The sequence below is a fragment of the Mytilus galloprovincialis genome, chromosome 3 (assembly GCF_965363235.1).
Source record: "Mytilus galloprovincialis chromosome 3, xbMytGall1.hap1.1, whole genome shotgun sequence".
In the NCBI taxonomy this organism is placed as follows: Eukaryota; Metazoa; Mollusca; class Bivalvia; order Mytilida; family Mytilidae; genus Mytilus; species Mytilus galloprovincialis.
In genome coordinates, this window is record NC_134840.1 from 89745704 (window position 1) to 89763793 (window position 18090).

The window sequence follows — 18090 nt, forward strand, 5'->3', positions numbered from 1 at the left end:
TCATTTTTAGCATGCTAGTTGGTGTTCAATCCTCCCCTAATCCGGGACAGTGGTGTAATAGTACAACATAAAGATTATAATGTGGTCATTGAATAAAAAAATCTATAGGGTGTACCAATGCTTTTTTTATAACAAAATCCATACTTAGTCTATAAGTTATTGTACAAGTAATAAGTGAATTATAATTTGTACAAAATGCTACATGTTCACAGACAATGGAATTTATTACAAAGGATAATAATAATATATACTGGAATGGTCCACGGTCCAATTGATTTTATATGTTTATGTGATGTATGTTACTGAAATTCTTCTGCAAATACAGGGCCACCCGATATTACCAGTAGAAAGACCCCAATAGATATACATTGTAAGAAGATGTGGTAACCGTGCCAATGAGACTATTATCCATTCAAATCACAATTTTCAATTATCTTCAATTTCTACGGAAGATTGGCTGTCAAAATGCTAACATTCAAATTTCCAATAACAGTTAACAGCAAATAGATTCTCACAATAACAGATAACAAAATAGATAAAAGTCCTATAACAGCTAACAAAGAATAAGACAATAACAGCTAACAGTAAATATATTTTCAGAATAACAGATAACAAAGAATTAAAATGCCCCATAACAGCATAACAGTTAAACCCCTTGCCCCCCCTCTTACTTACTTACATAAGGGGAGCATGTTATCATAACTATTTGCAATGGGAGTTTACCCTTTTCATAAGTGGGGCGAGTTGGTAAACAAGAGTGGGGCGTTTTTTTAGAAAGTGGGGCGAGTTTGTGAAAAAATGGGGCGATTAGGTGTGGGGCGATTTGCTAGTGGGGCGATTTGTCAAGGATTACTCGCAGTTATTGGTGCTCCGTAAACGGAGCGATCTATGTTCATAAATACCTCATGACATTACCATTGGTTTCCCTCCCTCACTTATATTCTCTGTTATAACTCATGTCAGTAGGGGGAAACAACTCTATTACTAAAATGGAAGCGCCATCTTGATGCTAGGAAAGGTCTTTTTCTGTTTACGAAAAGGTTGATTTAGCGGATCGTACATATCAGAATGACAAGTAAGTCAGCCACATAATATTTTGAGAACATGAGCTTGCGATCTATCTATATGACAATAATAATCGCACCGAAATAACTATCTAAATCAGACGATCAAAAAGTTGTGCTATAGAAAATTATTGAAAGGAAATCGCAAGGTACTTGCGATTTCAACTTTTTTCAAGAAAATGAAACATAAAGTTTAACTATTCATTTTTTTAACATAATATCCTGTATACATGGTGTTTAAAGTTCTACTACTCGATATTGGAAGACAAAAATTAAATAAAACAACAAAATAACGAGTTTGCAGTTGCATGTTGACATTGTTGTTGAGGGCCCTCATGGGGTTTTTGATTATGTGATTACTTGGCCGTTTTTTTAATGATTATTTGATTATTAAGCCAAATATTTCATGATTATTTGATTACCTAGGACTGTATTTTTAGTTTATGATTATTTGATTACTAAAGATAAGCAAATATTTAATGATTATGTGATTATATTGGCAAAAAAATGGTGATTATGTGATTACTAGGACCCCCCCCCCCCCATGAGGGGCCTCGTTGTTGTTCTATTGATATGCTAATCAAACACCGCGTCAGAAAATATTTACCACACAGTCATGACGAATCTAAGATATAGTTCCTACTTTAAGTGTTGGCAGAATGTAAGTGAATAACATCCTAAATTTAATATAATTTGCATTTCTTGATATACATAATATAAACAAGTATTTTTTTTTTAAATGTACCACGTTTGTACTCTCAGTCATTGTTTAATTGTCAGGTCAGTTTTTAAATTGTTGTATTGCACATGGTAAGCATATTTGCTCATTTTATAAAGGAAACCATAGATGTGGTAGGATTGCCAATGAGACACCTCTCCACAATGACACATAAATTATAACATTTCTATATATGTCAATATATAGTATTGTACAGCCTACAACAATGACCAAAGCCCACACAGCAGTCAGCTATAAAAGGCAGAAAAATGACAAATGTATAATAATTCAAGTGAGAAAACTAAATAACTTATGTAACATAAAAAGCAAAACAACAAATATGTAACACATCAACAAACGACAATCAATGAATTGCGGACTCCTGACTTGGGAAAGACACATATACATGTACATACAGAATGTGGCTGGGTTAAACATGTTAGCTAGATACCAACCAGGGCCGTAACTCGGGTTCAAATTCAGGGGATGCAGGGGTTTGTGGGCTGCCGACTGAGGCCCTATTGAGAGGGGGTTGGGGGCAAAGCCCCCGCCGATTTTTCTCTCTCAGTAAAATGGCTGAAAATGAGCCGTTTTCCTTCGATTTCCATACTTTAAGAAACATCAGTATTGCATGAATCTGGAAGCAATTTTTATGCAAAAACAAGCTGAGATTGCTGTTTGGGATGAGCCAAGGCTCCGTCTTGAAGGCCGTACTTTGATCTATAATTATTAACATTAAATACATTGTGACCGCAGATTTTTTTCTCAACTTAGTAAAACCAGTGGCTAAAAATGACCCGTTTTCTTTCGATTTCCTTACTTTAAGAAACATCAGTATTGCTGGATCCTGGAAGCAATTTTTATGCAAACAATTATTATCTGTATTTAAAGATATTTTTGTTAGAAATCAAACTGGTAAGTTTAAAAAAGCAAGATCATAGAACGCAAGATATTTTTTTTTATCGAGGATCTTGAATTTCAATATTGTTTAAAGCTGAACAGACATGTATATAACTACAACCATGGACTTTCTAAACTATAGTATACACTTAGTATAGAAAGTGCCTGCTACAACGAATGGGAGTGTTTAACTACTAAGGCATTGGCCATAATGTTCTGGTACGATCGGGAGACGTTAAAAAAATTATCCAACAACTGATTCAGCCGGTAACGAATTTCCGATATCATAAAAGATTTAATACAAAGGGAACTTCCCCTGCTTAATTGAGCCCCTAAATAAATTTGAATAGTTAAGTTTTATTCAAAATTGTCGAAAACAAAGTTTCATATGTGTTCCCGTACGAATACTGAATAACAGACGGACGGCCACCCGTTCAAAATTCAGGAAAATGACAGATATATCACGTATCATGATAACACTGTTAAAGCTGTAAACTTGTGTTGTTTATAATATAAATTCAAGTTCTTCGTGTACAGATTGTAAATATTTGATTTTATTACTTTAAAAAAATGTTGGTGTAGAATATTCAGGCAACAGCCTCCCCTGCCTCATAGGTAGTTACGGCCTTGCCAACCCTCCCCTAACCTGGGACAGTGGTTTTACAATACAGCATAAGAAGGAACTATAAAAAAACTTGTTGAAAAAGGCCTAAATAAGTTAATAAGTATTCTTTATTAGAAGTCAGGTTGCATTCAGTGATATTGTTGGCTTTTATCAAAACTAACTCTACCCTTTTTTATTGGGAAAATATGCTACTATGACTGCACTGCTTGAGAAAAAAGTTGTCTTTTTGGGAATAATTTTAAGCCATTTTTTTCAAATTGGGAATCTTCTCCAGGGGAAAAAGCCTTTCTTCTCCACTAATTTAAGGCAAACATTTTTTTAACAATATCACTGGGCATTATGCTTATATATACATGTATATGAATATTTAATAATAACAAGGACCATAAGCTCTTAATTAAAGCTCTTTTAAGGATTATGTACCCTTTTTTTAAACATTGAAATTTCCAAGCCTTTGTACTCTAATATTTGACAATTCTATGCTATATAGATAGAGCATTAAATCATGCAATGATTTCTTTTATAGTACAAGTTTATAAATCAAAATACTGGTTACAGCAAATGTAAATATGAACCAATTCAAGTACATCTTCTAATGTGCCCTCTACTTGAGTGACTCACCAGGTTTTTTGAAATGTAAAGGTTATTCAGTATATATAAAAAAGGAGATGTGGTACATGTATGATTGCCAATAAGACAACTCTCCTCAAAAGACAAAAATGACACAGAAATTAACAACTATAGGACACTGTACAGCCTTCAACAATGAGCAAAACCCATATGGCATAGTCAGCTATAAAAGGCCTTGAAATGACAATGTAAAAAACTCAATCGAAAAACTAATGGCCTTATTTGTTTTAAAAAATGAACGAAAAACAAATACATGTATGTAACACATAAACACACGACAACCACTTAATTACAGGCTCCTGACTTGGGACACGCACATACATACATATAGTGGCTGGTTCAAACATGTTAGCAGGATCCCAACCTTTTTGAAAATAACAAATCATTGCATCCCAATGCATTATCCCATTTTGTATTTTATGCAATAAAACATTAAATAATATAGCTGCTTTGAAAGGAGTTTCCCCTTGGGTTACATGATCTTACATGTATGAGTACAAAATGAAACATCTCTTATATTGATTATCTTTGCTGTTTTGACATGTTTGATATTATTGCACGAAGAAAATTCCCCCTTTTTTTTCTTCAAACCTTTAGATTTTGAGTGTTGCAGATGCTGTTCAGTTTGCAGAGGTATTTGAAATGGAAAAAAAGAGATATATGAACATACATTGACTGCTTTGAACTTAAGGTGTAAGTACATTGTATATATAAATGATATAATCATTAGAAATGATCAGCTTATCAGTGAATGTAAAAACATTTATTAGAGTTCAATATTTCAGTTAAAGTCACATTTTTTTTAATTTGTGTATAAAGCAAGGCAAATGTAAAAGATAGTTTGTTGATAGTCATGATAGTACATTACTCATCTTACAATATCATATACTTCTAGAAAATCACAATTTTATTGAACTGTTTTCCCCTGTCGAATATGCAATTGATATTAAAATGAATCATCAGTAACACAAGAAAATTGTATCTTTAGAGGCAGATTTAGGGGCAGTGCGAAAAATTTGGTTGATTATATAGGGAATCACTGAAGCAAGACTAGAGTGGGCCCCCTCTGATGACTATTTATGTATATGCTTATGATCTTTATACAATAACATACTGTTACACATTTTGTTTTATTCTTGATTTATATTATCCGATTATCTATATGATTCTTCTCTTTTGTAGGTAAAAATGAGTTACATGTGCCAAAAAATATGTTGAAAATTTGAAAACTGTTAACAAGAGCATCAACAAATAGAAAAAAGAACAATACCAGGTCTAGACTTTTGTGGCTGCATGCAATTATTTCTAAAATACCAGGAAAAAAGATGTAGCTGCACAGCAGACACCCCAGATCATAAAATTGCATGTAAAAAAGGAAAGCATTCCTTTTCATAGAATCAAAGAACTCTTTTAACCAAGTCAAGATGTTATTACACATGTTATTATATATATACTATATATTAGTATTCACAAATATAAGAAGTATGTGTGACTATGTCATGTTACATGTATGCTGAGAATATTTTAATGTCACAAAGTTATGAAATGGATAAATGAAATATTGTCAATCATTTAAATAAAACAGACAGGCTCACATAAAAATCAACAGCCTATGTGAAAGTTCAAGTTTAATAAAATTGTTTAGATTTAACATACCATGTATCCAAAAGTACAGAATTGCCTTTCTCAGAAATTTTGTATGTTTAATAGAATGATAGTTGTAGCTTTTATTTTCTTGGAACTGTTGCAATATAAAATAGGGAGATGTGGTATGATTGCCAATGAGACAAATTTCAACCAGAGACCAAAGTAAATGTTAGAAAATACAGGTCACAGTTATGTTTGACATTGTGTAGCAATATATGAAAGACACAAAGATTACAGAGTGTAAAATAATTCAAACAAGATAACCAACTATCAATGATTCCTCTTAAACCAGCCAACTCACTGAAACTAAACATAAAAGCCAATTACAGTTATATTCACAATAGGTACTATTTTGGGTCAACAGGGAATTCAAAATACCATCAAAGGCAATGAAAGTCAACATGAAAACTCAATAGCTATAGTATATTGACTTTAGTTTAATTTTCATCTACACTGCTACTTTTGCATGGGTACAAATCAAGTACTGTAAAATACAGATACATGTACCTAAATATTACAATAATTTAAAGTAACATAATAGTACTGAAAATTAAAAGTAGTACTACAAATTTTTTGTACAAGAATAGTACCTATGCAAAAGTAGCTGTGTAGGTTTAATACACATGGTTTCAGTTTTCAAGAATATATGAAATGGAATCAAATCTTACAGGAATATTCAGGCTGTCCAACACTTGAAAATTTGTTTTCTGCTTTGCAACATTGCAACGATTTAACCTGATGATAAAAATTTGGAAATTGAGCTACAAAATGCATATCATACATAAAGTATTATTTGTGACTTCATATTTGAAATAGTTCATCAAAATGATAGCAATAATGGAACTAAATTACTGCTACCTTATTGAATTTGTTATCCTTAATTTTGTGTATTTGTACACAATATGCTATACCCCAGCAGAGACATATATTCCATTAAAAAGTAGTTAGCTGGTTTGTATTCTGTAATTATTGAAACACAAAAATATAAAAGAATGACAGGAAATAAAGCAAAGTGGGGAATACAGTTTAACAAACTATGTTGATAGTGCTCCTAACATGCATCTGCCTGCTGAGATAACACAATTGAAATCCATGCCAAGAAAACCAACAAATAATTCGACTGCCTATTTCCTCAAATAAAAAAAATAGACACAATGAACCCAGTGAAATCATTAGCAGATCCAGGGAGTTTTCCTGGGCTCGGAATTCCTTTTCAAAATGACTGGATCCTCGCCTGGAATATATCACAGGTTGTGGTCAAAGGGTAATGCTATCTTGCTTATTATATATATATTTTAAACATGCAAGGAGAATAGATGGTACAGTCTGTGTTTTTGTTAGATGTATTTCTATTTGTATCCATCTGATGATTTGAGTCTTTTCAAACTGATTTTAATGGTTTGATCTTATATTGGAATATTCTACCATAGCCAAGGTTAGGGGAAGGTAGGCGCCTGAAACCATGTTTAAACCCCCTTTTTCTGTATGTGTTTTTCTTCCCAAGTCAGGAGCCTGTAATTCTGTGGTTTTCGTTAGTTTCTATGTTTCATACTTGTTTTTCGTTCATTATTTTGTACATATCAGTGGCGGATCCAGGATTTTTCATAAGTGGGGGCCCACTGACTGACCTAAGAGGGGGCCGCTCCAGTCACGCTTCAGTGATTCCCTATATAAGCAACCAGCAAATTTTTTTCCCAAAAAGGGCCCCCCCCCTAAATCCGCCTCTGCATATTTACAACGTTAGTTTTCTCCTTTTAATAGTTAGATTTGTCCTTTTGGGGCCTTTTATTGTTGAAAATAGTGTTATTGCTCTGCTCATTGGTGAAGGCCATCAGACGTCGTTGCATGACCTATATATACATTCGGCAATCCTCGGTAGAATCTGCTACTCTCTTAGAGGGTACGGAATCGGTCGAGTTGAGACGAATGGACCTATATATAGTTGTTAATTTCTTTTTCATATTGGTATCTTGTGGAGAGTTGTCTCATTGACAACCATTCCACTTGACTTTGTGTTTGTCAAGCCTACCTTTTGTATCAAAAGCGAGAAAGCGATCCTACATTTGATTTTCGTCGTCGGCGGTGCTATGTCCACAAATGTTCACTCTTTGGTTAAAGTTTGTGGAATTTTAATAACTTTCTGAAACTGTTTTCGATTTCTACCAAACTTTGAAGGAAGCTTGTTTATGATGTAAAGAAAGTAACCATCCAGAATCAACTTTTGAAAAAAAGGGTAATCCGTATTTTACTTATAATTAAATGGACTTAGATTTTCTGCCAGTTATCATTTCATTCACTCTGGATTTTTATGCCCTACCTACTGTAGTAGAGGGGCATTATGTTTTCTGATCTATGCGTCCGTCCACCCGTGCATGCGTCCATCCGTCCGTGCTTCCGTCCGTCTGTTCCGCTTCAGGTTAAAGTTTTTGGTCAAGGTAGTTTTTTTATGAAGTTGAAGTCCTATCAATTTGAAACTTAGTATACATGTCCCACATAATGTGATCTTTCTAATTTTAATGCCAAATTATAGTTTTTACCCCAAATTTCACAGTCCATTGGACATAGAAAATAATAGTGCGAGTGGGGCATCCGTGTACTGGGGACACATTCTTTTGTTTTTTTAATTTTTTAATAACACTTAACTTACTATCCTGGATTTGTACATAACTAGGATAGAATCTAGATTATGACCAAATGCTAGTATCTAGAAGGATATTTTATGATAATTTATTTCCTGTTTTTCCGTATATTAATTACTTTTAAATGGACTTTTTTTCACATGACATACAGTGTGCATTAAAAGTTTTATTTATTAGATTCATCAAGGATTTGTATAGTAACTATACAAATCCTTGGAATCATATTCCCATATGGGTTTTGACCACACATAGGCAGAATCAAAATATATATACAGTATCCATAAAATACCTGTACCAAGTCAGGAATATGACAGTTCTTGTCCATTCGTTTTTGATGTGTTTTGTTATTTGATTTTGCCATATGGACTTTCCGAATTGATTTTCTTCTAAGTTCAGTATTTTTGTGATTTTACTTTCTACTACATTTTGTGCTTACACTCTTTTACAACAAAAGTAGACGAGACACTGGGCCAAGTTCCGCGTAACCCTTACGATTTTTCTATAAACTCTTTAATAAAAGATCATAATATATTTTAATGATAAGATGAAAAGAAAATGATTTCACATTTCACATTGACAAATACAGAGTTGTCCAAAAAAGTATAGAAAAATCAGAAAACTGGAATAAAATATACTAGTTGTCTATGGCACTGTCATAAGCACATTACTATATATAACCAGCCGCTTTTGTTATAAATAGCTAAATTTGCATTCATATTTTAGAACAAGAAAAGTCTACAAAAGATGAAAATGACACAAATTAAATAATCATCACTGACTCAAGAGTAACAAAGTTAAGAACCATCGAACACTCCAAATAATACAACGGCCTGGTGACATGTGCACGCGTAAAGGAGCATTGCAGGTAGAATACAAATTACCTGTCACTAGATTCGAATCGTTATTGAGAATCGTTAATAATCTTCAAAAATATGTGTACAACAGAAACAAATAAATTGAAGGTTGCCATTTTATAATCCTATATATATATATATAAAATGAGTCGGACAAGCGCCGCATGGATGTAATTAATACGCGTTAGTTTGTTATCAAACTGTGTATTGACCTTTTAATTTTAGAATAATAGAGTTCAAATATATCAATATTCATGTTGTAAGTTATTTTCATTTTGACGTAAACGTTTTTAAACCACGATACGATTTATTTTTCGATTATCTCTAATATTTACTCATTTGATATGGTAAAGTCCCAACAGGTTCGAATAAGATCTTCCCAGCATATTAGCATTGGTTTCCCTCCCCCTTACTTATATTCCCCTGCTCATGTGGTAGGTTAAAAATCAGACAAAAATTGTCACTGAGACACATTGTAAATCATAACTTTTGTTTTACGAACAGTTACATATTCAATTTAGTTAAAAGTATTTTGTTGTTTAGACGAGGAATATACTGTTTCCAGGCTGTTCAATAAACATTGTTATATAAAAGATCATAAAAATTATATGATAGGTACTGGCTACTGTTACATGGAAATGTAACAATTATAATAAAAATATTATTGTTACATTGGAGAATAATTGCCGCAGTACAGGGTTGGGTAAGGATCCGATTAATTATGAATGTAACAATAATAATTGAGGCTAAGGTTACATTGCGTTATTGTTACATTTGTACATTGATGCACTTAATGTATTCTAGATTTATTAAACTTCAACCTTCTTAACTTGTATACCTTATTTTTTTTCATCAATCTGTAATCTGTAATGTCTGTACAATCAAGGATTTGTATAGTAAGAATCCAAATGAATGAAATTACTATCACAAATTATCTGGACTCTGAAAATGAAAACACTGATTCAACCACTTTCAACGTCATGTCAGCAAATGTTATAAATCAATTGCCTTTTCAATTGACTAGTACTTAGCTGGATATGGAAATTGAGGGTGAGCATAAAATCAGTAATGAGGGTGGTAAAGGGTTATTTATGTGGAACGTGATCACCGTTTTTTATTTCACGTTCAACATGTTTTTACTTGTTTATTGACAATCAGTCGTGCAAGACGGGTACGTTTTCTTCTTATTTAATTTTACGTGCATCGTGATTTTCAAAGTCTTATTTTGCATGCTCGATATCATACCTGTCAACTGACCCGTATTCTGTGGGTGTGACCCGAGATTTTCACAATTCTGAGGGATCACCCGGAACAACCGCCGGGTCATTGAAATAACCCGGGAATTCCGAAAATGACCCGATTTCACCCGTATTTCTTAGCCTTGAGATTGATTTCATAAGTATTATTCCTTTGAAATACCGGCAAATTCGTAATTCTTTCATGAACAGGAAGTTCATCTAGCTATGTAAACTGTCAAATTAAGTGACCCATTAAGTGCATGGCTTCACTTGACACCTTTGGTGTCGAACACACTGTTAATTAACACCAATTTGCACCATCGGTTTACAAACTGAACTAGAGTTACTTCCCCTTATTTGTCACCATTCAAAATTATTCCTTATAATTACGTTTTATGGGTGAAAAAGATTAAATCATAAAAATATAAAATTCAAATACATATTGAAAAATAACTTTTCATTATTTTTATACCTTTATACAATTATTTTTCAAAAGTTGAAAATTATTTTTTACATTTATACTTCCTTTAACTGTTTTACTATATTTTATAATAGTCTAATTTCCTTGGTGGAAGAAAATTAATATAGTTAAAGGCTACATAGTCAATAATCTTAAACATTTAAGAATTTAATTAAATTCTAGTGTTTGATGATTGCAGTATTTTTCTCAAAAAGTAAAGCACATAAGACTGAGTTACACAAATTTATAAAAATCTTTAAAAGTGCAATGAAATAATATTTAATAAAATTTAAAATGACTTAACAAAGTGAACATGCATTGATGTTTTGGTATCTTTGATATACATTATAAGAAAATGTACCATAAATACTGAAATTCAGCTCGAAAAAGTTTGTACGCGTTATGACCTGAGATTTGATTCTTCAATGCAGGTCATGACCTGCATTTTCATTGTCACAGGTTGACAGGTATGCAATATTTTTCAAATAAAATTCTAAGACTTGGCAGGGATCGTCAAGAAATACTTTTTTAAAAGCCATAAACCAATTATATCATAAATGTGTATTATAATTTGGGAATATCAAGTAAAACAAAGAGTTAATATATACAAGAAGACAGTGACTCAGTCACACAAGGTTCAAATAAAAGTATTTATTTTTCGTGCAACGTTCATTACAGAAATTATTTCACGTTCAACGTGAAATTATGTCTTATTTCACATATTTTTCGTGCAAGCACCCCCTTTACCACCCTCAGTAATGAACGGTAATGAAATCATATTACAACCTCACATGCATACCTGTCAACTGACCCGTATTCTGCGGGTGTGACCCGAGATTTTCACAATTCTGAGGGATCACCCGGGACACCCGTCGGGTCATTGAATAACCCGGGAATTCCGAAAATGACCCGTTTTCACCCGTATTTCTTAGCCTTGAGATTGATTTCATAAGTAATTTTTTTGGGGAAAAGATTAAATAAAATTCAAATACATATTGAAATATAACTTTTCATTATTGTTATACCTTTATACAATTTTGAAAAAAAAAGTTGAAAATTATTTTGTACATCTATACTTCCTTTAACTGTACTACTATATTTTACTATAGTATAATTTCAATGAACAAGATGGATTTTAATGAATGATTAGGATGATGTGTTTGAAGGCTGAATAGCTGGTCTGAAACACTTTAAAATTACTCTTAAACTATAACCTGATGTTTGAGGGTAAAATAAAGAACACAAGACTGTGTTACACAAATTTATAAAAAATCTTTAAAAGTGCAATGAAAATATAATTAATAAGATTTAAAATTACTTAACCAAGTAACTTTGATTTAAATTATAAGAAAAAAGTACCATAAATACTGAAATTCAGCTTGAAAAAGTTTGTACGCATTATGACCTGAGATTTGATTCTTCAAACCTGCATTTTCATTGTCACAGGTTGATTATCAGCTGAAGCATGACAGACATTGAAAGTGTCTTTAACTGCAAAACAGGATAGTTGCATGGAATTTAGAGTATGAAAGACTGACGTTCATATTGCTGCATCACTCGTTTGCGATGACTGCTAGGTTTCACCAAGATTCGTTGGACTAAGACATGCTCCCAAAAACAACATATTGGATTTGTAGAAACTAATATTACAAATAATTTTTTTTAAATTGTATGCAATTTTGTAAAATTCAAATAAAGTTTTCATCGAGTTTATATTTCTAGTCCAAGCGTACATTGATGTGAATTAATGTAACAATAACCCAATGTAACCGTAGCCTCAATAATTTTTGTTACATTCGTAATTAATCAGTTCCTTACCCAACCTTTCATTCTGGCAATTAATCTCTGATGTAACAATAATATTTTTATATTTTTATTATTGTTACATTTCCATGTAACCATAGTCAGTGCCAATATGATAAACCACAGCTGGGAACAGTATATCTAGTTAATATATATGTTCCTGACCACAGTCTCTTGAATTTGAGTGATATATGTATGAAAAAATTCAATAAAAAAATTCTGTTGAATGTATTTTTTTTTAATATTTTTTTCATACATATATCACTAAAATTAAAACGACTGTGGATAAACAGATCTTCTTATGCTCAGGTTGGGAAACCCTCCCTTATGAAAGTCTGAGATGAGGAAATGTTCTTCAGATGAGGGGTTATTTAACTGTTTTAGAAAAGAAAAACTTAGGTTTTTATACGACTGCAAACAATTTTTTGCGTCGTATAATGGTACATGTATCATGTTGGGCGTCTGCGTCGTCGTCGTCTGAAGACGCATTTAGTTTCCAGACAATAACTTTTGTTTTAGTGGATGAATCTCTATAAATTTTTACCAGAAGGATCAATACTACAAAGGAAGGTGGGGATAGATTTTGCGGGTTATGGTCCCAATAGTTGAGGAATTAGGGGTCAACAATAACTTGTGTTAAAGTGTATGAATCTCTCTGAAATTATACCAAAAATATATACCATAAAAGTTTCCATACCCTGAAGGAATGGTTAGTATTGACTTTGGGGGTTATTGCTCAAAATGTATTGGAATTAGTAAGGGCAAAAGGGCCAAAAAAGGGGAAAAACTAGGTTTTTCTGGTCAATGGACAATTAAGACAATTTAAAAGCAGTGTAATGGAGGTAATTCAAAAATATTTAACATACAATGTTGGGTATGTATAGATTTACCTCCCTTACACTACTTGTAAATTATGTATAAAGAAATTTCAGGTTTTGGACCAATTGCCAAAAAAAGGGGGATGGTAGTAGTTTTCCAATTTTTTATGCCCCACCTACGATAGTAGAGGGGCATTATGTTTTCTGGTCTGTGCGTTCGTCCGTCCGTCCGTCCGTCTGTCCCGCTTCAGGTTAAAGTTTTTGGTCAAGGTAGTTTTTGATGAAGTTGAAGTCCAATCAACTTCAAACTTAGTATACATGTTCCCTATGATAAGATCTTTTAAATTTTAATGCCAAATTAGAGGGTTTACCACAATTTCACGGTCCACTGAACATAGAAAATGATAGTGCGAGTTGGGCATTCGTGTACTGGGACACATTCTTGTTTTCCAAATTTCTCAAATTCCAAATTTTTGAAAAGTTTGAAGAAGAAATCTTTAACTGCACAATATTGGGCAATAGATTTGTAAGATCTTGATATTTGTTTTGTGTCAGAAATTCATATTATGTAAAAAATGTGATCACAACCCAAATTCAGAGCTGTATCAAGCTTGAATGTTGTGTCCATACTTGCCCCAACTGTTCAGGGTTCAACCTCTGCAGTCATATAAAGCTGCGTCCTGCGGAGCACCTGGTTTAACTTAAAATAGGAAAAGGGAAAAATTCTTTATATTTAGAACAATTATCGTCGATGCTTGTAACATGTGTAAGGTTGTTGTTCTTGCAAGTTCTATACATCTCTGCTGGATTTCCAATTTAATCATGACGTCATGCAAAAAAACTAACCACACATTTTTCATTGCATTTTCACTAGTATTGACTACAAATGTTTTACTCCTCTCGTAGAATTTCGTTGAATTCTTGGGAAAATCTTTTCAGCAATGTTATTAACATGGAAATTATGACTCGTCAACTATCATGTCTAATTTTAGGTTATGTGGTGCTCATATTTCTTTTTAAGGCCAAGTGTAATGTTTTTTATACGACCGCAAAAATTTTAATTTTTCGTCGTATATTGCTATCACGTTGGCATCGTCGTCGTCTTAGGTCGTCGTCTTCCACATACTTTTAGTTTTCGCACTCTAACTTTAGTAAAAGTGAATAGAAATCTATGAAATTTTAACACAAGGTTTATGACCATAAAGGAAGGTTGGGATTGATTTTGGGAGTTTTGGTCCCAACATTTTAGGAATTAGGGGCCAAAAAGGGCCCAAACAAGCATTTTCTTGGTTTTCGCACTATAACTTTAGTGTAAGTAAATAGAAATCTATGAAATTTTGACACAAGGTTTATAACCACAAAAGGAAGTTGGGATTGATTTTGGGAGTTGAGGTCCCAACAGTTTAGGAATAAGGGGCCAAAAAGGGGCCCAAATAAGCATTATTCTTGGTTTTCGCACCATAACTTTAGTATAAGTAAATAGAAATCTATGAAATTTAAACACAAGGTTTATGACCATAAAAGGAAGGTTGGGTTTGATTTTGGGAGTTTTGGTCCCAACAGTTTAGGAATAAGGGACGCAAAGGGTCCAAAATTGAACTTTGTTTGATTTCATCAAAAATTGAATAATTGGGGTTCTTTGATATGCCGAATCTAACTGTGTATGTAGATTCTTAATTTTTGGTCCCGTTTTCAAATTGGTCTACATTAAGGTCCAAAGGGTCCAAAATTAAACTAAGTTTGATTTTAACAAAAATTGAATCCTTGGGGTTCTTTAATATGCTGAATCTAAAAATGTACTTAGATTTTTGATTATGGGCCCAGTTTTCAAGTTGGTCCAAATCAGGATCCAAAATTATTATATTAAGTATTGTGCAATAGCAAGAAATTTTCAATTGCACAGTATTCAGCAATAACAAGAAATCTTCAATTGCACAGTATTGTGCAATAGCAAGAAATTTTCAATTGCACAGTATTGCGCAATAGCAAGAAATCTTTAATTGCACAGTATTGTGCAATAGCAAATATTTTCTATTGCGCAATAGCAAGAAATATCTAATTGCACAATATTGTGCAATAGCAAGAAATTCAATTTTCAATTGGAGTTATCTTTCTTTGTCCAGAATAGTAGTTGAATACACTTTCAATCATTGTTTTATACAATATACAATGTATATTCACTTTTACTACCAACTGATAAATTAAAACAATCTTTACCATTTAGTGATAACAAGCACTTTATTTAACATTTTAATATTGTATGATGTATTTAAATGAGTAGTTATTGTTGCAACCTCCATTAGAAATTTGAATTGAGATCAGTTTTGGAAAAAGGGAAAGGGGGATGTGAAAAAAAAGGGGGGTGGTTAAATTTTTCTCATTTTCAATTTCATAAATAAAAAGAAAATTTCTTCAAACATTTTTTTGAGAGGATTAATATTCAACAGCATAGTGAATTGCTCAAAGTCAAAAAAAATATTTTAAGTTCATTAGACCACATTCATTCTGTGTCAGAAACCTATGCTGTGTCAACTATTTAATCACAATCCAAATTTAGAGCTGAATCCAGCTTGAATGTTGTGTCCATACTTGCCCCTACCGTTCAGGGTTCAACCTCTGCGGTCGTATAAAGCTGCGCCCTGCAGAGCATCTGGTTGAGTTTTGGAGTTGTATTCATTCAAAAAGGAGGAATTTACCAGTTTTCGGACAATAAGTAAAAAAAATGTCACCAACTTGCAAAAAACTTTGGTGTATTGTTCATATAAAGCTGCGCCCTGCAAAGCATCTGGTTTACAATGGAGAGTTAGCGGCTAAATTCTTTTGATTCATCATGCATTGCATTGGCAACAACCAATTTTGTCCGGTATGGAACCAGTCGACGATTGACAAAGGGAAGTAATTTGTTTAAAAAGTGTGTAATAACCGAATCAAATCAGTAATTGGCAAATGGACTATTCATCAATTAAGTGTATCAGATTGTTTGCAAATAAGTAAAGAATATTTCCCTTCACAGTCGATAATATTGCTTCAAGGCTTTGCTCTTGTCCTTCAGTTTCATTTATAAAAAAGGGGATTTTCCAGTTTCCTAACATTTCTCAAAAATTTTAGTGAATTGTTTATATATTTTGATATGAGCTCCCTTTTGATTTAGATTTGAATTTTACATCTTGGAGTTACATGGTTCTATTCATTTAAATAAAGGGGGATTTTACATTTTTCAGACAATTACTCAAAAATGCTTTCAGCAGGCCTAGGTCTCATGAACATTTTGTGAATTGTTTATATTTATTGATGTAAGTTCCCTTCTGATTTTTATATATTTCTTATAAGACATTGAGAATTGTTGAGAAGTTATTGAACTTCATTCTTTGATAACCTGACAGGCGTATCATGCGCTCATGGTCCAGCTTTATATTTTTTTTTGTATTTGCGTGTTTTTATAGAAATTTTTATTTTCAATCTATATATCTTGTATATATAATATTGCAGAGTCAACATGAATCCACAGGGAGGTTTACCACAAATGGATACAGAAGCCACAGTCAAGCAGGTAATAACTAGACAGATTTTTACAAGACCTTGCTTACTCCTATCATGTTAAACAAAATTATGCATATATATGTTCAAATATCTATTTTATTCATAGAATACCTGGTACTTAACAGGGCATCCATCTCTCAAGTCTTGTTAGCCCTCTTGCATATACAAATTTAGGAAGATTTATATAAAACTTATTTTATATGTTCATATTAGCAAAAACTCAGACGATTTTGAAAATTAGTGTCAATGAAATATTTTTAAAAGCGTTTTGCCCTTAGAAACATTTATTATATGAATTTTTTTTTCGTTAGTGCTCTCACCTGTACAATACTTGCCAGATTTTTTTATGAAACTTATATCTTAGGTTTATATCAGCAATGTCTGGGACAAGTCCGAAAAATCATTGCCAATCAATTATTTTTAAAAGAGTTTTGTCCCTTGAACCAAGGGAATGAAAATGGAAATTGCATTGTTCACATGGTAAGCGCTCTCATCATTCTCATGTCAACAATTCTTACCTGAATTTTATGAAACTGATATCACGAGTTTCTATTTAATAATGTTTATGAGACTTTCAAAAGTAATTTTAAACAGTTATGCCCCTTGGAAATATTAATTATATCAGAATTGACATTAAATTGGCTCTGACATGTCTGAATTTATCTGAGATATTTGTGAACAGATTTAAATACCCCCAAAAATGTGTTTTTTTAGTTGTCACCTTGGATAGATAATGTGGGGGACATTGGGTAATATCTTTAAAAAAATAAAATTAAATGAATATGTGTTATTTGTAGGGAATGTGTGTTAAATCAGTAAAAAAGTTCTAATAATTGTTAAAATATAAATTTATTATTATGGCCTGGGATGCTGGAACCCTATAGTTTTAACTTTGTTCACCTGTCTGTCTTGCATATATAAAAAAGAAGATGTGGTATGATTGCCAATGAGACAACTCTCCACAAAAAACAAAATGACACAGACATTAACAACTATAGGTCTTGTCTGTCTCACTCTGCATCAATAAATGCAAGAACACCAAAGTACAGATAGGATCAAAGTTCACATATAAGTTGCACATATCATGTAGATGTGCATAATATGTTTTTATACGCCCGTCAAAATTTTGACGGGACATATTATGGTATACAAAT

At 32.5% G+C, this 18090-nt stretch overlaps 1 protein-coding gene across 2 annotated transcripts in view; it reads left to right on the top strand.

Moving 5' to 3' along the window:
* The first annotated feature begins 885 nt into the window (after nt 1–885).
* LOC143069319 (mitochondrial import inner membrane translocase subunit Tim9-like) overlaps nt 886–18090 on the top strand; it is a 36288-nt gene continuing 19083 nt past the window's right edge. The window contains exons 1-2 of one of the 2 annotated variants that reach the window (XM_076243888.1): nt 886–958; nt 16886–16946. In XM_076243888.1, the coding sequence (XP_076100003.1) occupies nt 16893–16946 (54 nt within the window). In that variant the 5' untranslated portion in view covers nt 886–958; nt 16886–16892. Of the gene's footprint in view, nt 959–9442; nt 9512–16885; nt 16947–18090 lie in introns of those variants that run through there. The other variant, XM_076243887.1, reaches the window with a different exon arrangement.